Source organism: Gymnoscopelus braueri (genome assembly GCF_963280865.1).
Source record: "Gymnoscopelus braueri genome assembly, chromosome: 24".
In the NCBI taxonomy this organism is placed as follows: domain Eukaryota; kingdom Metazoa; phylum Chordata; class Actinopteri; order Myctophiformes; family Myctophidae; genus Gymnoscopelus; species Gymnoscopelus braueri.
In genome coordinates this window covers 23233026-23259716 of record NC_137626.1, presented here as the reverse complement: position 1 = coordinate 23259716, position 26691 = coordinate 23233026, and the positions used below count along the sequence as shown (strand labels likewise).

The 26691-nt window shown below is 42.3% G+C and overlaps 1 protein-coding gene and 1 pseudogene across 2 annotated transcripts in view; both read right to left on the bottom strand.

Moving 5' to 3' along the window:
• Positions 1–2088: 2088 nt before the first annotated feature.
• Positions 2089–5538, bottom strand: LOC308080115 (uncharacterized protein). The gene is made up of 3 exons (XM_080421863.1): positions 5284–5538; positions 4262–4356; positions 2089–3822 (listed from the first exon to the last, which is right to left on the bottom strand). The coding sequence occupies exons 1-3, from the start codon at positions 5462–5464 to the stop codon at positions 2734–2736; spliced, it is 1365 nt and encodes a 454-aa protein (XP_080277989.1). The 5' UTR covers positions 5465–5538; the 3' UTR covers positions 2089–2733.
• A 1541-nt stretch (positions 5539–7079) lies between these two features.
• LOC308080657 (R3H domain-containing protein 1-like) overlaps positions 7080–26691 on the bottom strand; it is a 66758-nt pseudogene continuing 47146 nt past the window's right edge. The window contains exons 17-24 of the transcript XR_013935052.1: positions 21768–21925; positions 20034–20188; positions 16753–16856; positions 13420–13601; positions 11888–12062; positions 11294–11391; positions 10184–10268; positions 7080–8982 (exon numbers count right to left, since the gene is read on the bottom strand). The product of XR_013935052.1 is annotated as a R3H domain-containing protein 1-like (transcript). The remainder of the gene's footprint in view (positions 8983–10183; positions 10269–11293; positions 11392–11887; positions 12063–13419; positions 13602–16752; positions 16857–20033; positions 20189–21767; positions 21926–26691) is intronic.

The following is a 26691-nucleotide window of genomic DNA, read 5'->3' as shown; positions in this document are numbered from 1 at the left end:
TTCAGGTGTAAGGAAGCAGCCAGAGGAAACATAATGCTAGTCTACACTCTCCCAAGTGATCAACTGTAAGGGTTAGCAGGGGTTAGCTGTAGGGGTCAGCAAACTACACAGTACACTCAAGTGTCGGTAAAGTTTGGGCAGTTGGCATAACAACTAAATTGGGAGAAGAAATGGGTAAAAGTTAATTTTTACGACTTTAGAACTATATGCTCTACATCAGGGGTAGCTAACCTTAGGCACTGGTGCCAACATTGGCACAGGAGAGGGTGATCACTGGCACACCGTTTAAAAAATAAAATATTAAAAAGGAGTCTAGGAGATTAGGTCTAGGTTGGGTAGCTCTGAGTCCAAGGTTCTTTACAATGTCCTGATGTGAAAGAAATATTTCAAAAGAAGCAGAAAAAAAGGTTGTTTTATATGGACAATCAAAATCTGTATTATTAAATAAGTATTTTATTTTGATGTGTTGTCATTATCAAACTTAATGTTGATACAACACACTGACTATCAAGAAAATTAAAACATGGCACTTCATGTCAAAAAGGTTGCCGACCCCTGATCTACATAATGATACTCAGTGGATCCATGTTGTCAGGATGGCCGAGTGGTCTAAGGTGCCAGACTCAAGGTTAATCACCCTCCATACAAATGGGAATTCTGGTCTCCCAGTGGAGCCGTCAGCTCAAAGCCCACTCCTAACAAGATATCTTACAATCAATCAATACTCCTCAACTTAGAAAAAATTATGACATGATGACAGCCAAATGACAGTTTCAGTAACTATATATTAAGGTTGACCTGACAGCAAAACTGCTGTTTTTTATTTTGTACAGTACACTAATTGAGAAATGTTCCAAGTTGATCTTCCACTGCTACCGAGGAACTCTTGAGCAAGGCACTCGGCAAGTGGCTGTTCCGTAGCCAGTTAACACTGGAAATGACTGACAAACAGACCTGTTGATGTCAAACCTATGATTGGCTTCTTTGCGGGACTCAAATTAATTCTGATACTCGAGTTATCACAATAAATGAAAGCACAACTTCTGCCCTCAGCCATCCATGCATGTAACGCACACAGAAGATACATTGTTTCATCGATATCTAGGTAAAATTAGTTCAATTTTGAAATGACCTTCAGAAGAATTTTAAAACATGCATAATGATTATTATTGACACGTCTGGATTAAACACCCTGGGACTCACACCAAGGACACTTGTCTCCACAGTGAAGGTGACTTATTGACTGCACCACTGGGGAGACGTAGTGTGTGTGTGTGTGTGTGTGTGTGTGTGTGTGTGTGTGTGTGTGTGTGTGTGTGTGTGTGTGTGTGTGTGTGTCCAAGAAAAAATAAAATAAAATCACACAATTTGATCTGTTTTGCTCAAACACTAAGTGAAAAAAAGGAGATGGATGTATTGCATTATCTTGTTTATCTACTAGGGGACAATAATGTTTATTTTCTTATCTATGTTTTGTTGTCTACGTTGATTCTTCACTTTGTACGTTGATTCTTCACTTTGTGCCTTGAATTCTAACATTCAGCACAGACTGCCACAAATTAATGCACACGTATTATATCATTATGGAAGTCCAGCTGAACAACATATTATGCATAAGCAGTGACCACTATACTTCTGGTTTCTCTATGGAGGCGTAGGTTCAAATCCTACTCCTGACAGGACTTTTACAATCAGCTTACTTTCCTACGCTAGCTGAGACATGTTTAAGTCGGAGGGAACACTTTCCTCCTTGATCTTCCACTGCTATTACGGAACACTTGAGCAAGGCAGTTGACAGACAACCAGCTGTTCAGTGACTAACACTGGAAATGACAAACAGACCTGTTGATGTCAGACCGACGATTGACTTCTTTGTGGGTTTATAATTAATTGTGATGCTCGAGTTATCACAATAACTGAAAGCACAACTCCTGCCCTCAACCATCCATCCGTGTAACGCACACAACCGTAATGAATTAAAAAGCGATTGCACCATTTCTGGATGACGGAGTAGATAGCCGAGGCTGTGAGAGACAGGTCAGAGTCTATTGTTGGATGATTTGCTGTGAAAATAATGATCTTTTCAAATTATGAGGCGACCATCACTGTTGACGTAGGGGGAGTGCTCCACTGAAAATCAATGGACTGAGGACAATTTAGACGCAATAAACTGTTTATTTAGAGGCGTACCATGTTTATTTTCCATTGCGTTTAAACAATGGCAACTTAAAGACTAAAGCACTGGGAAAGCCTTATGCTAATATACTAAACAAACATATTTTTATTGCCTGATATACTGTATTCACCAGTTCTAAATAACTCATCCAGTACTTGGTGGTCACACAGTCTGCTGTAGGAGCTAACATGCTGTGTGCAATGGTGCCACCCAGTGTTCACTAAATGAACTACAGAAATTAGATAGTTTGTCAAAGTGCATCCTGCAAACCCTGCTGGATCAACTTGTGAAATGGTTTCTAATATATTCATTAAGAAGCATCATGTCTTTTAAAAGGACATTACAAATCACAAGCTTCTTCTTCTGATTCATTTTTTAAAAGAAACCAAAAAGAAAGAAAAGGAAAAATATACAGTCCAACAAAGACATCAACTTGAAATGAAATTGATGCATGAAATAACAGGAGTAATATTTTCTTTTCCAAACCACAGATTCACTTGGTTTGCACTCATTGCATCACTTAAATAACAAATAATAATAATAATTAGCAGACCAATTTACACGTATGTTCTGTCAACTTCATCAAATTTCTCTTTCACTAGCTTGGAGAACAGGTAACTGGCTGTGGATGGGCCGATCACTCTGATGCAGGAGCCCTCTACTGTGTAGAGGACGTCGTTGAACTTGGTGTTGACGTCATCGCAGACCTTAAACACCCACTGTCTCTCAGGTGAGCCGATGCTCTCAAAATCAATCACGTGGACTCTCAGGGCCGTCTGCCAGTACTCCACCAGGGACTTGAGGTGTGCCAAGGCGCTCTGGACCTCAGTACTGGGCCGTCCACTCAGAGAAACACACGTGAGATCGGACCCTTCTTCACACTGAAGGGACATGCTGTGCTCTCTCAAACGCCTTTCAAACTGCCTAATGTCGAACTTTTGAATGTAGCTGAACGTGTTGGGGTCAACCCATATAGACTCTTTATGCAGATTCTCCATGCCTCTTTGAGAGAATCCCGCAGGATCACCCGCACCGATCGGATCGGGCCGCCCTGTAACGGCTCTGTCAATCTTGGACGATTCTGACGTGCTTTCGGGACTGCGCCCAAAGGGCTTTGCTGTGACTGGTTCATTGGTCTTGTGTCGTTTGGTCATATAGTCAGCATTTGTGTGGTAACATGGTGTTGTGGATATGTTCTCTATTCCGGCAGGTGTTACTGAAATATCATATACAGGTTTGGGCAGAGGGAGTTTGGAATCTGCATCTGGTGAAGCATGACTTGCTGAATTATTGTCTGCTCTGGTGTGAGTTGATGAAATGCCATCTCTGACCTCAGTTGCTGACCTTTGTCCTGGACTGTGCTTATCAGACCCTGTGAAAGACCTAATGCTACCATTTTTCTCAACCGCACCTTCTACGTCTGAATTTCCTTGCTCTGCTCCATACTGAACGTTGGCTCTGCTGATGAGGTCCTCCCTCAGGGCTTGGATTGCCTCGAAAGGCCCCTCGGCCGTGGCCTGTCTCTCCTGAAGTACAGGCTGAATCCGCACTGACCTGTGCGCTGACTGTAGACTCTGGATCAGCTCCTCTTGATCACCACTGACTTCTGAGAGGTTCACTGTAGCATTCGTGACGTAAAAGAACACCTGGAGCATGACGCACACAAAGTAAACACACACAAACTGATGACCTATACATGCTCTCGCTTTGAACATACCGTGCTGTTTTAATAGAATAAAACAACATGTTATCAGTTATCACCATTACTTTCTACCCTCGACATCCGAACGGTTAAAATACCCTTTTCTAGAAACCCTTGAGGGACACAATAGCCCAGGCTCAGCTATACAGTATGTACCCGATCACACATTAAGTAAGATGTAATAACATTTAAGCAGAGACAGACAGAGTCAGAATGTATAAGTGTAAAATTAATATGAGACAAATATATATATATATATATATATATATATATATATATATATATATATATATATATATATATATATACAGAACTTGGAGAAAGGAACCAAAATAAATAAAGAAGGCATGATAATTGCAATGAGTTGAAGCTAACAGACTTACATGTGGGGTGAAGTGGAACACGGTGAGAGGACATTCTTCAGGGAACTCTTTATCTTTCAGGATATGGTTCTTCTTTCGGACCACCCTTTCTGCATCTGCAACAGTTAGTGCAGTTTGGACTGTCATATATTCACAAGTTTTTCATCAGTGCAGGCAGTGCAAACTACTGTACATTGCCACTAGCCATGGTAGTGGTGATAGCCTATCCCAGTGGTTCTCAATGTGTTCAGGGAGTCCCACTCCCCAGCTTAATGACTGATAGATACAAAATGAATCCTTATACGGATCTGTAAATCTGTGAGTGTAGAAAATGGAACGAAATGCACCACTACTTCCATTTGTACAGTACACAATCTGAGTTAAATTCACATTGAGGATTTTACAGGGTCCCAGAGATTTCAAAAAAAGAAAGTAAAAAGAAAGAAAGAAGGATCAAATCGGGGGTCCGTGGCTAGATTATTATCAGACTGGGGGTCCCTACATTAATTAAAAGGTTGAGAATCACTGTGACTTGGTTCCGATCTCAATGTTATCTGAACATTGACAAAAGACCCCTATACCCCTGGCTGCAGCCTGGTCACCCTGGTGTAAAGTAACTAAGTACATTTACTCAAGTACTGTACTTAAGTACACTTTTGAGTTATTTTACTTTACTGGAGTATTTCCAGTTTTCAGTACTTTTACTTCTACTCAACTACATCTCAGAGGCAAATATTGTACTTTTACTCCACTGCAATTATTTGAAAACTAGATTTGGATAATTATTACAAATCTGCTATTTTCAAAAGATTGTTATCCATTTGAAAACTTGTGAAATGGGACATTCTGCACAATGGGTACTTTCTACTTTTGGTACTTTACATTTTTGATGCCAATACTTTTGTACTTATAGGCTACTCAAGTACATTTTGAATACTGGTACTTTTACGTGTAAAAGAGTATTTCTACATTGCAGTATTGATACTTTTACTTAAGTAAAACAAATTGAGTACTTTTTTCCACCACTGCAGAATAGTGTTTACCTTCAGCGTTGTCAAACGTGACAAACGCTACCCCGTTCAAGTGCGTGGGATACTTTACGTCCTCTACGTCTCCTCCGTCGTTCCTTAAGCTTTGGAAATGCTTGGTGAGTTTGTCGATCATTCGAGAGACTGTGAGGACGTCAGGGACCCCCGAGACCACCACCATCCTGCCTTTCTCCATGTTCTCTGTTAAGCGACCACGTTCACACAAGAACAGCGGCTGCTTCTGTTGCGAGGAGACGCAAACTAAGGCGTTTGTTTACTTTCCTTTCAGTTTCATTTTCGTTTCAGCCTTTCCTCTGCTCTGTTGACACTCTAGGCCACTGTTTCCCAAGCAGTGGGTCGGGACCCATTTGCGGGTTGCGGACACATTTTTACGGGTCACGAGTAAATATCCCTGTCTTTTTTGTTCCCTACATTTTGTTTTAATTGTTATTTTAAAAATTAAAAAAATCCCCAAAAATGCAAGAAAATGTCATCAATTATTACCAAATTCAATGATTTTTCTAAATATGTTTTTCCTACTTTTTCTACAATTTTTTTCTACAAATGTTGTAGTGAAAATAGCCGATCTACAAGTAGATCGGCTATTTTCACTGACTTTGGTACCGGAACATCTAATTTCTCTTTTGGGTCTTGAGCTAAAACGTTTGGGAACCACTGTTTTTTTTATTGAATATTTTATTAGACAAAAATGCAAAACAGTCAAACACTTGGTCTAGGATAACACCAAAAAGTCCTTGCAGTCTTGTTTCCATTGGGGTCCTATGTATTCAATTCATCAACATATAGAAAATGACACCAACATTCAATATCATCAATAAAAATGTTCCTCCCAGACGGGGAATTGAACCCCGGTCTCCCGCGTGACAGGCGGGGATACTGACCACTATACTATCTAGGATTGACACAAACACCAGCCACAGCATGTCGGTACGGCCCTAATATCTACAGATCTGCGATCAGTTCCAATACTTCTAGTCCCGTTTAATAATTAATCGACTTTTATGGTGGACATATCCCAATACAGCGCTTCAGCGGTCTTTATTGGATGAATGTGGGTCATGTTATGAAGCTGCGATAGGAATTCTAATCCAGCAGGGGTCACTGTCTGACTTGACTACCTTTTACTTATATTGTTGTGGTTATCAAACATTTTTATTTCAAAGATCCTCATCATAACCCTGAGTTACAGACCCCTCCCCCCCTTTAAATGATTTCATATATTTAGCCAGAAAGAGGAATGAATTTCCCCAAAATAACACTGAAGCATAGGATGCGATAACATCATTGCTTAAAGCACCTACACGACTGCACCCATTTTCGTCTTCATATAATTGGTCCCCCTCACTAATACTCATTATAATATGATAACATTTTTACTCAGTCTGTGTCTCATAGGAGGGCTGGTGACTGTGGACAGTTCAGAAACCCGCCTACCAGTGACATCATCGAAAGCTCATAGAAACTGCAATCTTTTTATTCCTGGAAAGTTAGCATGATATAATGGAAGCCTAAATCTAAATAAAAAAAACCTGCTTTACGATGATGTCACTGGTAGGCGGGTAACTAGAAACAAATGGCACCATTTTATCATGAGCATTAGTAAGGACCAATTATATGAAGATAGGTTGAAAACGGGTGAAGTCGTCCTTTAATAGTTTGTCCAGTGTTATCACCAACAAAGACTTTGAAAAGAATGCATTTCAGACTCACGTGATGTAAACATTTATTAAATTCAGTAAACATAAGTTAATAAACAAGTCACATGAGACCTTGCAGGCCACACCCTCATGAATGAGCACAAACTTAAATAGAACAGTAGGGTGATGAATGCTGCTGTTTACCACGTGCACTTTATTAAGCAAGTGGCCCTTCAAATGAAGTTTCAATTAGATACAAACAATCACTTCAATATAAAATAATCTGGCCCAGCCAAAATAAAAGAACAAGGATTGGGATTTTTCATGTTAAACATGAAACATATGCAGGCGAACACCAAAACGTCCCAAAAAAAATTACCATAACTTTCGTAATGTCAAGTGCAAATGTAACATTCAGTGTGTGGTGGCATTAAATAATTCAAGTAGCAGATATATATTATTCAGCGTATACTGTATGGGTTCACCTTTTATTTTATTTTATTTTTTACAAGCAACATCCGTTAGGAGTTTTGAGAAAGCTATACAGTCCACCAGAGTTGTATATTTCAAAGGCACAGAAAACCCCATTCTCATATTCAAAATGTTTAAGATGCTATTGTGTATTCGGCAGCACACCAAATCATCATTGTCTTTAATCATCCTAATTTTAGATGCATTAATTGAAGGCTATGTCAGTTGTACAGTATGTTGAAGTGGTGTCATGTCAAACGTGATGATATTGACATCAGATTGACATGACAACATGTGACAGCATTTACGTCCAAGCTATGATACAGCCAAAAGGAGATGTGTTAAAAAAATAAAATACATATTATCATTTGATATAGTGGCTGCAATTGTAATGTAAAACAAAACAAATACACACCACACTAATGTGTCTGTCTGTAACCTTGTTGAGTGTCTTTTTCTGAGGTTTCTCATTGACATAAGTGAGCATAATGACAAGACTGTGAACTCATTATCCAGTTGGGCATCTAACGGCTGATTTATACTTAGTTGCATGCCGGTGCCTCGCACCGTAAACAGCTGATCTACAAGCTACTATCTACAACGCGTCATGAACTTGTAGACAGGCCATTTCTGGTGCGAGACATAATGCCGAACAAACTATAAATCAGACTTAATGTGGCTGACTGAATAAACGTAAAATCAACTGAGTATCCCATAATGAGAAGCATTGCTGGTGGCGAGACAGACTTAACAAATAATATTTATGCATGGTTTTGAGAGTTTGCAAAAGTTGAGGTGCCCTTGACTGATAATTTTCTTACAGTGCTATTACTTTTAAGACAGTAGAACAGAATAGTAAACTCTCTTGCCTACAATTGCATTAATACCCCAAAACCTCAGCCACGCCCAATGATTTCCTGGTGCAACTAGATTTTTTAAAGCTGGGCTGACTGTTCAGTTATCTGTTCAAGTGGCTGGTAAAATATTCAGACACGGAATAGCCACAATTCATCATCCGTTTGGTTGGTAGAGTTTCCCCCATTTTGCAAACAGCTTCACAAACATAAATCAAACACACTTCAAAACAATCAAATAAGGGGCAAGTGTCGAACTTTGGCTAAAGATGGGTGGCAGCGAAGGCAGGCGCTTCAGTGTTCAGTGTTCGTTTTGGGATCCTGCAGCCCCCATCTCTTGCACTGAGTAACTCAACGCTACTGTGCGTTGGCCTGGATCTGTGAATCACACAGCTCCGGTTTGTGTCGGTTACTTGTTTGCAGTTTGAAAGCGTTTAGAGGGCTGCTATGCCGGAGCAGAGCGCTCTCTGTGCAACGTATTTGGAGGGGAAGGTGGCCAGGATGGTGTTAAGATGACGCCAGGTCTCTCGGAGGCTTGCAGCTGCCGGGGGGAAGCTCCTGGACGGGAGACTCCTGTTTCTTGGCTACGGATTGGTCCTGCGGCCGGGGCTGGCGTTCAGACAGCCATTTGATCATAGCACCGCCTCGGTACAGTTCTCCCAGGAGACGGTGGGCCTCGCTACAGCTGATGCCCTCTGGTAGGTCTGTCACCTCCAGAATCCGTCCGCTCACTGCACACAAACAAACGGACAGACGGTGGTGTGAGGAGTAGATCTACGAGTAAGCCAGTGATGATGGATTGACCAGCATCCATTTGTCACTTTACAGAAAGGTACCAAGTGGAAACTTCAATATAGTTTAATTCACCTGTTTTAACGTTAATATAAATATAAGTTAATATTTGAAGGGTTACACTGTCCCGTTTAACATTTATGTAAGCTTTTTGAACTAACTTACCACATGAACCCTATATGTCCTATTCTGGCCATAATAGGTGAACATTTAGTGAAAAACACTTTGTACTTGTAGACCGGCTATTTTGGGCGAAGAGATTTGGTGTAGAGGGGAAAAGGAGGGGGCCAAGTACAGACGGCTGGGGGGACCCCAGTGTACAGGGTTTAAGTGGTAATAAAAAAAATGCATGGTTGTTCAATCTAAGAATTAGGCTCTTTTATCTTAATTTCTGAAAGCTGACATTTTGGCAAAATACAAGGTTTTCAGATGGACCACCTGGATATGGGCCTATTTTCTTATTTATTATAGTGGCAGGGCCATTTGATGAGAACACCTGAATAATGAAAAAAAAAAAGAATCTTGTCGAGTGTGAAACTACGATACAATATTTGGAATAATCAGCACTTTCTTAATGCCGCTGGGGGCTGCAGGTTCCACTACCAGGTGTGAATTGTGCCCCGTCTGTAATTTAATTCTGCTTACATTCACAAACACCTTTTCCACTACTGTGGAGCACAGCAAGAATATTCTGACCATGAAAAAAAAGGAAAGAAACTTGACGTTACACAGGGTAAATCTGCTAAATAGCCTATACAGCAATTGGTTTTTAACCCTCACAATCTGAGATGTGAATTTCCACTCTCTGCCCAACAGCTGTTTGAGGGGAAAAAATGAAAACCAACATTATTTAATTCGAGAAATTCCACGACTTAAGTGCCGGGGACTCTACACCCCCGGTGAAGCGCGCGTCATTTTCCCTGGAAGAGCTCTTTACCCTGATCTCATGCTTTGTTAGCACTCGGAGAGCGCCGAAATGAATTTGAAAATGCCTCTTATCTGTGAAAGTGCATGACATGCTCATTTACACGGTTGGGAGGCCAGTAATGACCAGAGTCTCTGATAAAATATCTCGAGTCTCCAGACAGAGAGTCCATCAGTCTCTGCTAGCAGAGGCTTCCCTTCCAGAGTTCCTATTACCTGGTTCACCTACACTGAGATCTGTAGTGACTGTCTTCCTGCTGGTCCTTCTCCCTTGGGTGCCGTGCCAGATGCCCATGTGACCCTAAGGAGGATAAATACCGTTAACCACTTTCAACCTGTCATCCCATTTGATTATAGGCACACATTTCTAAACATTTTCAACGACTGTCACACATTTTCTTTTTGAAAAACAAAAATAGCCGATCTACAAGCTCACCGCTGTGACACATTGTGAGCGTGTAGATTGGCTATTTTCTCCATGTGACAACATCCTATAAGGAAGTGTAAATAATGTATTAAAATAACATATTGTCAAGCTAACCATGCTGCTTGAAAATCAGCAATTTTCATGCGATGGAGTATAAAGTAAGCTTTGGACAGACATGCTCATCGGTGGCTGGGTGCTAAAAGGTATGCTGTCGCCATTTCCAACACTCTCTCCATATATTTCTTGTAGGGCTAACTTTCCATTCGCAGCCATACAATTGGGCAGTCTTGTGAGCATCTCTGAAATGGAGCCAAAGTTGTTAACCCTAACCCTGAAAAGTTTACTCCAGTTGATTGCAAAATAGCAATGTTAGCATTAGAAAATATGAATCACATCGATGTAATGGCAGCTGTAGAGTGTACGGGCGTGCCAGTCCTGCTTGCAAAATGCATCATGGGAATTGTAGGGGCACAGAAGAAGGCCGAAGGGAAACTATCTTTGTCAATACGGGTTGTATAATAATACAATTATTCCAAATTTTGTAAAATGTTTCAAGTAGATCTACCAGCTCACAACGTGCGTAGATTATGCTATTTTTGAATAGCCAAAGTATACAATAGGGTTAAAAGTGGTTAAACTGCTCATTTCGCTGGGGACCACCTGGACCCCCCTAAAGGACCGCTGGGGCTCCCCAGACCACACTTTGAGAACTACAACGGCCATAGACTATGATAACATCAACAATGAACTGAAACTGAAATAAAATGCATGATACAAATATGTGATCAAATGCGTCACTCACAAACACAGACACACACACACACACACACACACAGACACACACACACACACACACACACACACACACACACACAACACAGTGTGTGTGTGTCTCTAACCTGGTGGTTGGCCATCATGTGTGTTGCGTGGATCAGTGGTGGTCCCATGGGAGGTTTGTACTGAAGAGGCTGTCCCAGCAGAGGGTAATGTCCTTCACCTGAAGGTGAGAATTCAAACCACGTCATCACCAGGAAACACTATTTTTCACATCTGTTTTACAGCCTTCCTGGTGGGCTGTGGGCTATGTGCACCGCATACATAAACTCATTCACAGACACTATTGCATGCACCGCATACATAAATTCATTCGCAAACACTATTGCATGTACCGTATGCATGAACTCAATCAACTCAAAGGCGTTCTACTAGAGTTTATTTTCAACTGTCAACAGACATTATGTGAGATCTGTCGCATCAGCATTGTTTATAACTAGTATAATATAATGCTGAATTACAGCATAATGAATCAGTTAAACCCTATATACTTCATTGACCAGTGTCCGCCAGGGGTCTATACTTGGTCCCCTCCTTTCTCCCCTCTACGCCAAATAGCGATCTACAAGCCAACTTGTGAGTTTGTCCCCGGAAGGGGGGGGATCAACAATGTTCCATCTCATCTCATGTCAGATGCAGGGTCAGTCCCTGAAGCTGACCTTGTCCATTGGGGTAGAAGGCTGGAGGGAGGTGGTGGTGGTGGTGCTGATGCTGGTGGGACATGATGGAGATGGCCGAGAGGCCCGAGGGGAGGCCCTTGAGGCCGCCCAGGTGGCCTGGCGACGGAGACGGAACCGGGGAGGGGGCGGGAGAACTGGCCAGCTGGACTCTGCTCTACAGACAAACACACCAGAAGGAGGCCGAAGAGGACAGGACAGCACAGGAGAGGAGAGGATGTAATAAGACTTCCATTTAAAAACAAAAGCCAAGTCAGGGCAGTAGTTTTGGAAAAGTCGTTCTTCATTTTCTCTTGTTTGATTAAGTGTCTTTAATGTAGAGTTTCATCGACATTAGCCTTCCCTAATGTACCATTAAAAATAACACTAGATGAAGACAATACTATGTGTGTGTGTCCTATTCAATATCGTTATAAAACCTGCCCAGAGTACCAGAAGGTGGGGTGGGTTTTACCAAAAGATGATCGTTGCTGTCAGGCAGAAACCTTGTACCTCCATATTATTTTTTTAATGTTTTTTCATAAATTAATACCCAGTGTTTATACTTTGTTGTATTACAGTGTCATGTAAATGTTGACATTATAACACGACGCGACACGTTGTAAGCTTGTAGATATAGATATTTTCAATATTGGGTTGAAAGTGGTAACTGTAAGTCGTCTTTCTGTGGTTTTTGTAAATACATACATTTTGTAATTTATAAAAAAACAAAACGATAGAGATACAAGGTTTCTGCCCGACAGCGATATTATTACACTTTGAAATACTGTTCATGTATGTCTAAACCCTTCTAATGCTCAATGCTCATTTACGACATGACAACCCACCTCTGTCCAATACTTCAAAGCAGATTATTTGCACACACGATTTCACCCATGTCTATTTTGCAATTATCTCTGAATGGTAATGTTTCTCATCTGTTGAGGAGCAATTCACCGGCGCTCACAGCAGCGATTAGACAATATATGACGTCATTTTCTTGGAAATTCTTGAGGGGGCATGAAACCTTAGGCAAATTTTGTAGTTTATTGTCTGTCCAGTTCAGGTTAAAAACTACAAATAGAGTAAAAAACATGACAGGCTAGTAAGCAACACGGCTGCAGCTAATAAAGTTAATAATGGGTGTGTTCGATTTATGTGTACGGTATTTATTTAGGTGTGCCTATGTGCAAGCATAGACGGTAATTGTTGTTTGTTAATGCAAATTTGATTAGCTGCAGTTGTTGTGTTTTTACCCTGCTGTAGTTTTAACCTGAATGGGCCATAACCATAAAAACAGCCAAGGGTTTCATCCCCCTTTAACTCTCACAATTTAACAATGGGCCTCCATGTTTTAACACACGCCTCTATTCCCTGACCTAACCAGACTTTACATACATTGAAAGACATTTGTTTCAGTATCTCGTCCGTGGATATTTTCACGTCGTTCATAAAGAAACGTATACCCATGGATGATGGAGAGTGTGACATTCTTGCCTGGCCTATACAGTAGCTCACACAGGCAACGTTTGTACCTGGGGGCTCTCCAGAGGCGCCAGTGGCTCTGTTAGCCTGCGGCTGCGTTGGGGCTCCTGGCCGGGGTACTTGTGACTGAACGCTTTCCTCTGGAAGGGCGAGTGGGGCCGCGGCTGGTGGCTGGATGGCACCGTCACCTGCATCATCACCATCCCACTACCGGGGGGTGGCGGGAGGACCCCTGCTCTCAGACACACGTAACCAGATGATGCGATCAGGGGGACTTATGAAAAAGGTCATAAGCGGGAGTCAGAACTGGGTATATTTAACCACTTGAACGCTAGCATCTCTATTGTGGGGGGGCTAACATTCAAGTGAAAACAGCTGATCTATATAAGCTCATTGCGAGCTTGTAGATCGTCTGTTTTTTTGGCAAAATACTAGAGGATCTAGTATAGAGCCCTGGGGGACCCCGGTCAACTAAGTACATAGGGTTTAAGTGGTTAAATGTTGATAATGAAAAGGCACAGATTCCTGACTGGAAAATGTTTTGTGCGGCTTAGTTATTTCATTAGTTGTTCCACATTTCATTGACCTCTGCAGGGGTCAAAGTACAGGTTTAGTTTCAGAAAAGTGCCTCTAGACTACGGTAGTCAGGGACATGTGCGCAGCACTGACACTTAATAGAGGATTGTATCTGTCAAGTGTAACTGATCGATTTTCCACTTACAGTCTTTGTAACCATGAGGTGACCCTGTCATCGTGCTATAACATGCTCCAGGCAAAATAATTTACGGCAGAAATTGCTCAATTAATTTTGAATGTGCTGTTGGTACAGTACGTGTGTGTACGCACGTGTGTGTGTGTGTGTGTGTGTGTGTGTGTGTGTGTGTGTGTGTGTGTGTGTGTGTGTGAGAGTCTGTCTGCTGGGGCGGGTATATTACACGTGTACATTAGAGAGTTTCACAATGAGGAAATGTTTCCCACAACTCCTCTGCGTGTTCGCCTATAATACATTCAAATCTAATTAGCTACTGTTAACATAAAGCTTACCCCAGTTGCTCTCGGAGCTGTAATCGTATGCAAACTTTGCTCAGCCAAAGGCACTGTTGATTTATGAATTATTAAAGACCGGCGGGCGGGTAATAAACTAGCAAGGACAATGGATTCTCGGACTTAATCAGGTGATTATTTCTGGCCCCAAACTAGCCAATTAAATGTGTTTACAGGAGGAGGCTGCAGGTAGGAGCCCTTGCTGGACCTTCAACCGACCTCATTACAGATGAGCTGAAAATGATGGCTCTGTCTATTTCTCCCTCATAGTAATCAGACATGAATAATAAAAGGTCATTAGGAGGGAGATAACACCCCCCCCTTACACGCACACACACACACACACACACACACACACACACACACACACACACACACACACACACACACACACACACACACACACACACACACACACACACACACACACACACACACACACACACACACACACACACACACACACACACACACACAGTTGCCTACAAGCAATCTCAAGGGTAATGCAAATTTTAGAGAAGAAGCTCTCCGCTAAAACACATCAGCCAAGGGAGATGACGGACAGTAGGCAAAGTAAACACAGTATGTAAAATCAGAGGGTTACCTACTGTATACAACAGCTGGCAACAGTAAGAGTTTATCTCTCCGGATATAAAGTCTAGGTTTAGATTTACAGTTCTAACCACCCCAGCGTCCCTGTTCTGGGCACGTCATAATAGGTGCACGTTTGGCAAAAGATTTGGTGAAAATAGCAGCTCTACAAGCTATATTTGACCAAGAGATTTGGTATAGAAGGGAAAAAGGAGGGCGCCAAGGATAGAGCCCTGGGGGACCCCGATCAATTATGTATATATAGGGTTTAAGCGGTTAATTAGATCAGAGTAGAGCAGCCCGGTAATAAATGAGACCTGAAACATGACTTCACTTGACCCTGGAAGAACGTCTTCTTCTAGGGGTATAGAGTTAATTATTATCTTGGCTGCTATCTATTCTATAGCATGTAATCATGCCTTTAACACATACTGTACTGTGTGGAACCATTCTCAAAGAGGGGCCCGGGGGCCCTCAGGGTTCCTTGAGGGGGTTCCAGGTCTGTATCTTAATGGACCATTAAAGGTCCATTTGTACACTCAAGAGTTATGGAGGTCCAACCACTGGTATAGGAGATAGATTAGATTCATATTTTATTGTGTGAGCACAGAGTATTACACAGCTTCTCATTTTTGGAGTTATTGATATCGACAGCCGTGTGCTCTGGAAGCTCCAACGAAAGCCCGGGTGGTTCCATGCTGACATTATGACTTTAATTGCTGCTGATGATTATCAGATCACCGTTTCAATAATGAGATCCTATGGGATCATTTCCTGGAGAAGATGTCCGTCAATAGGATATCGTAGTAGTAGTAGTAGTAGGAGGAGGAAGCAGGAGGAGATGTTAAAGCTGCAATCCATAAGTTTCATGTCCTACTCAGGATATGGTCTCCCTCTTGGGATACAAAACATCTACTGCTCTTCCGAGACAGAATCCCTGCTTGACAAGGGGAGATACTGTGCTTATGAGCTTCAGGCAGGGGACCAAGGCTAGAAGTTCCTGGGGGACCCGTGACAACTTAAGTATATAGCGTTTAAGTGGTTAAATGCAAGGTAGTCTCTTGGCTCACACAATATTCAAATGCTTCTGCCTGCTGCCTGTCTGTGCAACGGAAACACTGAAAATGCAAAGATTGTCCCGCTCGTAATTAGTATAGCATATCTAGCTGGCTGCCTAGCAGAAATCGAAACGCAAAAATATATTGTAAAGATATTTTATAATACATTTTTGTGAATGGACAGATGACAGCTTCCGTTCGCGACTTTCAGGAGGGCGTAGATAGTTACAGACTATCTGTAGCATTTGAAGATTGTGAAAGAGTTGTCTGGCAATCAGTCTGTTCCAATTAATTGGCCTGAAAAACTAAAATATGGCTTCTTCACCGAAAAGGTTCCGTACTTTTTAGTAATACTTTTTTTCCCCTTTTCCGTATTTCTTTCCTTTTCCGTATTGATTAGTTTGCCTGCCAATCTCCTTGCAGAAGTTGGCGTTAATTACAGAACAGCACCTCTGGAGCGGATAGGGATTTACAGCTTCACTCAGTCAAGGGTACTTCTTCAGGTCCCCTGGGAGCTTAGCCAGTACCTGATCGATGCTCCACTTCCGTAGGACATTCTTAGTTAATGATGAGGTGACCAGGTCATTGCCTCATGACCTTCTCTGACTGAAGATGCGTGATAATGTATTTTTTTTTAATAATAACTTTGTGGTTAGGGCTGTTTTTTTCTGGGGGTGGGGGCGTCAGTACCTGTATACTGTTGTCCTGTATGCTGCTGGGAGACGCAGGGCGATGCGGCTTGGGGAAACTGAAGCTGCTCGACAGCCTGGGCCGGCAAGAAACTCACTGTCGAACTGTGGAGTGTAGCGCACACGCACACAAACACAAACACAGACAAATCAGATCAGAGAATGTGCTCAGAGATTTCTCATGCTGTCAACAGAGAAAGAAAATCATTTCGCTGCATCAAGATTCTAGTGTTCACACTTTAATAGCACGGTGGTTCTCAATGCCCTCAAGGGGTTCCAGGGGGTCTTTGAGGGGGATCCAGGGGGTCCCCAGCTAAATGATTGGTAGTTAGGAGCCAAATGGAACCTTACAGGTTTGTAACTCTCAAGAGTTATGGGGGTCCGTGGCCTAGTGCATATCAAACTGAGGGTCCTTGAAAAAAAAAAAAGTAGTGCATTGCAAAGGGGACAGATGCCCTAGTTGCTTGGCTTACACCGACAGCAAGCCACTATGACCTACTTATTTCTTGTTCCCACTCATGCTGCTGGTCCGATTACAAATGATGTACAAACATCATTATTTAGGTACACAGAGAACAGAGAAAGGGGCTATGAAAGATTCAACATGATACGATTAAATGCGAGTGTGAGCAATTTGAGTTTGCAGTCTGTCTGAATGAGACCCATCTGTAAAGTAAAGTGTGCGCACAACACACAACACATTAGTCCAGCTCCCTGTGCTGTGCTGAGGCTGGTGAAATGCAGGTTGCAGCTGGGCAGCGGGTCCTCATGGGAGAGCATGGAGCCGTTCTGACAATGCTATATAAATCACTCCCACACTGACTGCCCTACAAAAACCAAACAACAGCCTCATTTAATAGTCAGGGACATGAGAAAGTGTCCTTCTGTGTTATTCATCAGTGTATTGTGTGTGTGTGTGTGTGTGTGTGTGTGTGTGTGTGTGTGTGTGTGTGTGTGTGTGTGTGTGTGTGTGCGTGCGTGCGTGCGTGCATGCGTGTGTGTGTACACACACGAGCATACATGCTTAGCTGTCTACACTTTGTGCTTGTATTGGCCTGTGGACATGAGCATGCTCGGTGACCCTGACACCATCAGGCGCACAAATCCCACTGTCTGTTCCCAGATTGATTGGGGCCCGCGGCGGAGGATATTAATTACACGTTTGGTTTTCTCATGACTTGTTTCATCAATCAGCCGTCACGGGAGACCTCCAACACCGATGGACTAACGGGGAAATTGACTACAGCGCCTCAAAACAGGTTCTCAGAGAGCACTAATAGGCTCTATGCACAGCAGCCATATTGGAAAGAAATTTGGCCTCTTCTTACTTCCTTCACAGGTGTTACCAATGATACTAATGAAGGCTGGTGCTGATATTGTGCATGTTGGCTCACTGGAAACACTACACCAGCGGGTCTTTAAGTGTGGTCCAGGGACCCTCATGGTTCCTTGAGGGGGTTCCAAATGGCCCCTTGCGGGTGTGTAACTCTGAGAGCGTACAAATGGAACCAAATGGACCCGTAAGGGTCCATTTGGTTCCATTTGTACGCTCTCAGAGTTATGGTGGTCCTTCAAATTAAAACGTTTGAGAACCACTGTGCTACACTAAATGGAACAGAGCCTTCATTAGAATCATTGGTAACACCTGTGAAGGAAGTAAGAAGAGGCCCAATTTCTTTCCAATATGGCTGCTGTGCATAGAGCCTATTCATCAGTGATCATGAAGGGCCAGTTCACCGAATGCACCTCAGGAACGCAAATCGCAAATCGTTTCCAGTCGAAGCCACTGGCTCAAGATAGCCTTTGCACTGAGGTGATGTTGATAGGTACAGTAGGGTACTGAAGTATTTCAGCAGGAAGCAAATTAAAACTTAGAAGCGAAAACAGCTATGGGTTAAAGGAGAATACCGGACAAATTAAGTGTTGTCTTTGATGTCTCGTTACTTACCTACCGACGTGAAAAGTGGCGTTCTTTTTTTCCATAGATTCCCCTGTCGTCATTTTGTTTCCAGAACCTGGCAACACGAGTTGCCAGGTTCTGGAAAGAAACAAGCATCCAGTGTTAAATCGTTCGCCATTAACGGTGGCCTCGCAGGAATTTCAGCGCATGTTTGACTATCATGAGACTCCACAATGACTAGCAGTAGAGAAAAAAACAACTTTGGATCGGTTATAATAGACGAATCTCCCTAACCCACGCGCTCCCATTATGACAACGGAGGGGGTTTAAAAAATGACGACAGGGGAATCTATGGAAAAAAAGAACGCCACTTTTCACGTCGGTAGGTGAGTAACGAGACATCAAAGACAACACTTAATTTGTCCGGTATTCTCCTTTAATTGGACTTTACGAAATGTTTCTGTCAAGTCAACTGGCCTTACTTGATAAGTATCAGCTGATTGCAATGCACCTTACTCAGTTGGAGGAAGTAAAGAAAATATAGGAGCAAGAAAGTGAATAATATGTAGTCATGAGCCTAATTTACAGTATACTTGAAAATAACTGTGGTATGTTGCGTTACCTTGAAAAATATTAAATATCAATTGCGCTTAAGAGTTATCAGGTCCAATAAACCTGATCCAAAGGGCTGTGAAAACAACCTGGATTTCATGATTTCAAAAGAGATTTTTTATGTTTTATTTATTTATATATTTTTTTTACTTTTAACCCATTTTGGGCGGGAACCCCTATTTGTAACTACTGTATACCTTTCAGGACGGGAACCCCTTTTAGGGTTCTTGTTGCTATGTACAGTATATAGCAACATACATTTGTTGTAATCTTTGAATAAATATTTGAAGTTTTTCAGAAAACTTAGGTCAGGATTTAGAAGGCGTTTTTAGAATCGGGCTCAGGTCTAAATGGGTTAACCTGATGTCGCTATTTTGGGCATGTCATTACAGGCAAAACAATTATTATCATCATTCTTATTGTAAATAAGAAAAAAGCTTGCAGATCGGCTATTTAACTCATTCCCTGCCTAGGACGTAAAAAACGTAATTTTTTCCAATTACCAAACCTGCCTAGGACTTAAAAAACATATTTTTTTTTTCAATTTGACCCAAAGACCAAGGAGATATGATTTTTCGAAGATCTAGACTCCTATCCACTTCCTTGTTAACTTAAAACTTAAAAATTCTGTATCTCGGCTCCTGAGTACTTTTTTTTTTTCAATGAAAAATCTCTGGCAGTGGGCAAATGCGGCCAGAAATAATTCAGGCAGTGAATGAGTTAACCAATTTTTGAAATAGGGCTTAAAAGAAAGCCAAATGGTATTTCACCTCATGGTGGTGTGCTGGTTGGGAGAGAGGAGGTTGTAGCAGGGCTGCATGCTGGCCACAGGCACAGCACCTTGGCCCTGCTGGCAGGAATACATGACTGGCTGCTGGTAGCTCTGTTGGGACACCATCTGGGAGCCTTGGGGCACCAGCACCTGCTGGGGACCGACAAACACAGGACGTGATTGGAACAGAAAATTGACAGAACAAGCAGAGACAAATGTCCCATTATAACCGCATAGGAATCAGATATTCTGTCACACGTTCCTGAAAATTGCAGCAAAAATTAGACCTCTAGAAATCTGCTTTATTGGCTGTTTGTGTGTGTGTGCGTGTGCGTGTGTGTGTGTGTGTGTGCAGTATTTTAATATATTTTTTTCCCCATTTGCTGGCTGCTAATGTGAATACCGTTTTTCAAAAGGTGCATTTCATTTTAGAATTTGGCATGTTATGAAATGATGAGACGTCTGCATCCATTGCGGTCTCACATAATGTGCTGTTGTTTCTGAATGGTGGGAATAAGTCATTTGAAATGAGCAGTCAGACAAATGGGATGATGAACAGAAAGCCAGTTGAAGTATCTTCACGTGCCAGGTTCCTTTAACAGGAACACTGTCTCTTTTTTTGGGCATGTCATTATAGGTGAATATTTTCCAAAAAAGATAAAAGATTAAAAAAATAAGTTACTTTTTTGCTTGTTAAAATAACTATATTGGGGTGCTGATGGCCTAGATGCATACCACATATAAGCTCTAATGCCCGACAGCCTTTGTTGCCTCTTCCTGTTTCCAAACACTCTTCACTGTACTATCCAATAAAGACAGAAAAGCCCAAATATTTCCATAGCAATAATTGCTGTAGTGTTTGTTCTATAACAGGGGTTTCTCTAGCTCTTTAGTAAACAGAAAATAAATTTTCAGATTTGGGATACCAATTCTGTCCAATTAGGAGAGAGATCTCATACAGGGATACAGGATAAACAAAGGAAATTGGAAGTGATTAAACTAATAAATGAGCAGACAAATTTGAAACTATAACACAAGCTGATAAATTAGTTTTGTGGGGTCCTCTCTCCTGAAATTTGAAATTCTGAAAATGGATTTTCGGGTTGCTCAAGAGCTGGAGAGACGGTGAGACCCCTGTTACTGAAAGAACAATCTATACTATAGCTACTGTGATTACTATAAGAATATAAAGCTTTAACTTTTTAACAACAAACATTTTGTTTTCACCAAATAAATATCAGCTCTTTTCAGCGGTGAAGGTATACTTGTATGCCATGGTTCAAAGAAGCCTATTGACAAGCTCACAATGCGTCAAAATCATCAAATCAGACTGTATGGGTTTTGAAGTAATAGTGCAGATCTATATCTTTTAATTCTAGTTTTGCAGGTCTGTGCACACACACACACACACACAAAACTCCCCATCATGTCCAATCCCGTAGTTTTATAGTTCTCTTGCCTCGTTTCCTGTCTGTCTCGCTCAGTGACTGCTGTGACTCGATGCTATCTGATCACGAAAACAGTCTGATATGGGGGAGCTGCCAGACATCAGCCAACAACACAAATAACTTGTTGGAGGGCATCACACAAACGGCAAAAACAAAAACACAGACTCATAACGGCGAATGATGTTTTCCAATTTCGGGCTTCAGTTGGTGTCATTATTCAATTTTCCAGTCAGAGGAGATGCCCACGGAGGCATGTCGTCATCAAGGTTCGCGGGGGTGAATACCTGATAAGACGGCATTGGAGGGTACTGGACCATCATGCCTTGCATCTGGTTTCCCATATTGCTTTGCTGGCCGCCGGGGAGGGTGGGGTTGGTGGCCGGCTGAACTCCCATGACTGTCTGGTAGCCGGGGACAGAGTTTGGCATCATAGTTGCATAAGCTGCAGGTCAAAAGAAAAAAAAAGACACAGGAGCGTGACCAGGTGATAAGAGAGCAGGGAGAGACACATTAGCATTTACATGGAAAGTTGGATAGCCGCTTTGGATTTTCTCACAGATTATGGAAGAGCAGATTGTAAGCATTCAAATTATGAAGAAATGCTATTTGAATGTTGTTAAACCTCAAATCAAGAAACTAAGAAAAAGCCTGTCAAAGATCTGTGTTCTTACACCTCTCACAGCAGTTACAAGTTTAAGAACAAATGAAGTATTCTGTGATCCTAAACCTGATGTTTGTTATACTGTGTGATTTCTTCAATATATAATATATTTAAAATGTATAATATGAAGAAAAAAAAACCTACAAAACAAACTATTTCAACCTATGTTTGCCTAATTGAGGCACATTCTATTAGACCCAGCCACCTTTTTTGCACCTAGGATGACATACAACGGCATTAATAGACACTTTCAAATGCTATGTAAAGTGGACTGAATGACTGGGGGCCTGGGGTGCAGTCTCTGTTACAGTTCAGAATGGGATAAATGACAACTTACAATCTATTGGATTGAGACTGTGGTTGCCAGGGCCTTAGGGAACAGTGGGCGATATAAACCAGTCATACTAAGTGGAAAAGGGTCTAAATGGTAAATTGAGCCATTTTTCTGGACCACTTGTTAAAGACCTATTTGGAGAGCCCAGAGAGAGAGAGAGAGAGAGAGCGGGGCACAGAGATGATACAAAGTCACCTGTGCGCATCCATTAAAAAAGGCCTAAAATGGTGGTGTGCGTGTTCCTCGCCGAAGGGGAGTCGGAACAACTAAATGTCAAGGTGACAAAGAGACATTTGAAAATACTGTCCCTCGCGATGCACACACAGTAATCCGCCGAACAAAAGGAGAAAATGTCCTTTTGTGAAGGTTGCTCTACAGTCCATCGCCCCAGGAGAGAGAAAAGTGCGACGAGACAATGAAAGTGCCCCGCGAGGTGCGTGTGCGCGGGGGTGGGGCGGGGGCGATGTCTATTTTTATCCCCGCCCGCCTCCCACCTTCACTTGCAAACCAAGCATGAAATGACTACAATATCAAACGCACCCCATTCTGCCTCAGTGGGCAGGGTATGAGTGCAGATTGAGACTTCGTCCATAGTAAGTAGGATGGAACTCGCTCAGAGGCGATTGAAGACAACTGTCCATATACTGTAGGTGCAGCAGCTTCTGAAGGGCACCTTTCCTACATGTGCTGCTGTCTGGTGTGGCAGGGGGATGGTACAGTAGCTATGGGCTGTGGGTCATTCAATCAGAGAAAGTAAAAAGAAAAAGTGCCCTAATTTCTTCCCCCGTTCACCTTCATATGTACCAATGTCCGGGAAAGTTTGCAGAGTGGTTTGTCTCCCAGCAGAATGCCCTACTTCCTTCTTCCAGTGCGACTGTAGCAGAGCAACCCTGCCTGATACACAGAATGGCTGGCAGGGGTTCCCTTTGGCTGAATGGTAGGCTAGATGTTTGGTTTCCCATTGTGGAGACTCGGGTTCGTATCCAGGTGGTTACGTGACCAAAGTCTTTGCTCAAGGGCACATCAGTGTTATGTATCGTAGGAGAAGACAGGGTTTACTTGTTCACTTTCTCTCACTACAGACAGTGCGGCAAAGGGCTGTGTTGTCGACATACAGCAGTGGAAGTGTCTGAAGGTCCATGCAGATGAAGATTGAGGGGCTGGAAAAGAGACCGGTTCACTGTGAGAATTATAGAGGCCTCTCAGACAGCGTTCCGGCCCCGCCTCCTGCCTCTCTGCTTCTTCTCCCTTGATGGAGAACAATACAGTCTGATTACAGACACATTTAATCAAACTAAGCATGACATTTGCTGTTTGCATGGGCATGGCGATCCACTGCTACTACAAGGAGTTAAATACGGCTAACGACGTGACGTGTCCCATTGAAATGAGCAATTTGTAGCCGACTTGTATATCATTCAGACTCACGTCTACTGTCGACAAAAGATTAACAGTTGTTTTAGTTTTCACTAACATGAATACATAAATATTCATAAAAAGGCACTGAGGACTTCAAATGTAAAATTTTGCCTGTCTGTCAGTGAACATGTAATTTAATTTCATGATGACATCATCAACTAGAAAACGGCGCTCCACTGAGCACAAAATAATCTCCACCAGGCTGGGTTGCCTAGACAGGGCTGTGTAAGTCGTGAGTTGCAGCCATAATGACATGAGGAAGCTGGGGGGGGGGGGGTAGCATTTCTAGAACATACATTTTGCTTTTGTGAGGCCCCCTTCGTGCAGAAGTGAAAGTGTTTTTGGAGGTGTGGTCTATAGAGGCCCCTCAACATGTCATTTCAATTTGGGGGTGAATGGATGTTGTGTTCATGATATATGGCGTTGTTTGTAAGAAATAGGGCCCTCCCCACAAATCTTCGAAGCCAATTAGGCAAACAGTATGGCATATACACTTGGAAAAAAACATGTTTGACAGTCATTGTCACAAAACAAAAAATCTGAATGATACATGTTTAACAATGACTCCAGATGTAATGTATGTCTACTGATATATGTGAGGTTTGGAAAAAATCTTAGTAGCAGCAAAGAAATAAAATTTAAATGCAAAATGGGCGTGGCCTATATGAAGAGTTGTGTCATGATCCAAGGAATATTTTTTTTATTGTACGTCACGTCCTATGGTTCCAGAGTCCCCCCCCTACACACACACACACACACACACACACACCCACACACACACCCACACACACCCACACACACCCACACACACCCACACACACACCCACACACACCCACCCACCCACCCCCTGAACTGGCGGAAAACCAAGTCTTTTCTTTATTTAAGGCTTACATACAGAACATACAGCAGTTTCCACTCTCTTCCTTGATGTCTCACTCTCGTCCTTGATGTCAAAGCTTTTCTGCACAAAACAGCCACGAGTGTACAACTGTAACTTTGGTGCCGGGCAATGTGCCAAAATGCCTTTAGCTCATTGATTATGGGGCAAAGAGGCAGGCCTGTGTTGGACAATAGCTGCAAATGATACTTAGCTTTGTTCCAACCTGCAGGGAGTAACCGACGAGAGATGCTTCACAGCATGAGAACAATTCTGGTAATGTGTTTCGAGATGGTTATTTGATAACCTCCTGAACAATGATGGTAAATCAGAACAATTGGATCATTGTATCCCTCTGTACGCAGTATAATCACAGAGATGGCCATTCTGGTCTGAAATTGAGGCCCTGTTGTGCTGCAGATTTGCTGATGTGCGTAGAATTCGCCATGTTCCCTGTGGACATTGATTGAGCTGTGGGGTAATCCCTACTTCCCGATGCCACATTCATGATAGTGACCTTTTTTCTTTTACCATCGTGTGCATCAATCATGCTGCACTATCTATCCTTTAAACCCAAAACTTTTAGTCGTTAAAATTTTCAGTAGCTGGCAATTTAGTTCAACCATTCCATCCTACATTTGTAACCTCTCAATTTCTCCCGCGGGCCAAAAAGAAAAAAAAGCATACAGATCCCCCGAGTGCTTCGGCCTGGAACTTTTTAGAGGGGTCAAATGTGCAGTAACTGCACAAACACGGCTGTAAATGTGAGGCTTAGAAGTCATTTTTCCTGGGTTTTCACCATCCGTAATTATTGTCCCTTTGCCTTTGTAGGGTGGCTCAGAGGTAGCTCCATTTGTCCTCTGTCCTCTTTTCTTTTTCTCCTCACAGTCCCCAGCAGGGAAGCTACATTTGCAGCCAACAGATGGTGGAACACTGCTGCAGAATCACAACCACTTAGAGGATTGTGTGTGTGTGTGTGCGCTCGCGTAGATGTCACAATAGCGTGAACATTACTACAGCCAGTTAGCAAATAAGTGTGAGTGTGTGTGTGTGTGTGTGTGTGTGTGTGTGTGTGTGTGTGTGTGTGTGTGTGCGTGCAAGAGAGAGAGAGAGAGCGCACACACAGCTGCAGTGAGCACTGAGCAGGAGCTAACAATCTCATCTCCTGCAGTGAGGAAGAAAACAGTATGTGGAATAATCAAGTGGATGACTCCTAGGGAGACATCTGAACTCAGTGAAACAAACAAACACAGGGAAGAAGGGAGAGAAAGGAGAGATATTTATCCTGTGCTAGAGTCTCCTTTATGAAGGAACCACAATAATAAATAACGTTTTAGAGAGGGAGCCAAGCTGCAAAGTGAACAGTTAATGGTTCACTCAAAGAACTGAAAAAAAACTCTCGCCATGGCAGCCAGGCAGTGGAAAAATGAGGGCTGGGCGATACATCGATACAGTATATTGTGATATGAGACTACTGTAGATATCGTCTGGGATTATGGATGGTAATATCGTGATATGGCATACAGTACAGGCTTTTATGCCTTTAATGGATAGGACAGTAGGCTGACAGGAAATGGGGAAAGAGATGGGGAGTGACATGCAGTAAAGGCCGTCGGGATCGAGACTCGAGCCCGCTACGCACTGTCAGGCTACATTGAGTCTAGGTGCCTAGACTGCTACGCCAGCGGTCCAGGCCGTAAGTGTTGTCTTCTCATGGTTTTAATCACTTAAGCCCTCAAAATGATCAAAATGTGTGAAAAAATCATAATTTTTTTTCACATTCTTGAAAAAAATGTTTTGATGTTCCAATACTATTATTGTCACAATATCGGTACTGTGTATATGAATTTGGTAAAAAAAATAGTGCTATTTGATTTTGTCCATATCACCCAACTCTAGGATAAATTCCAAAAGAA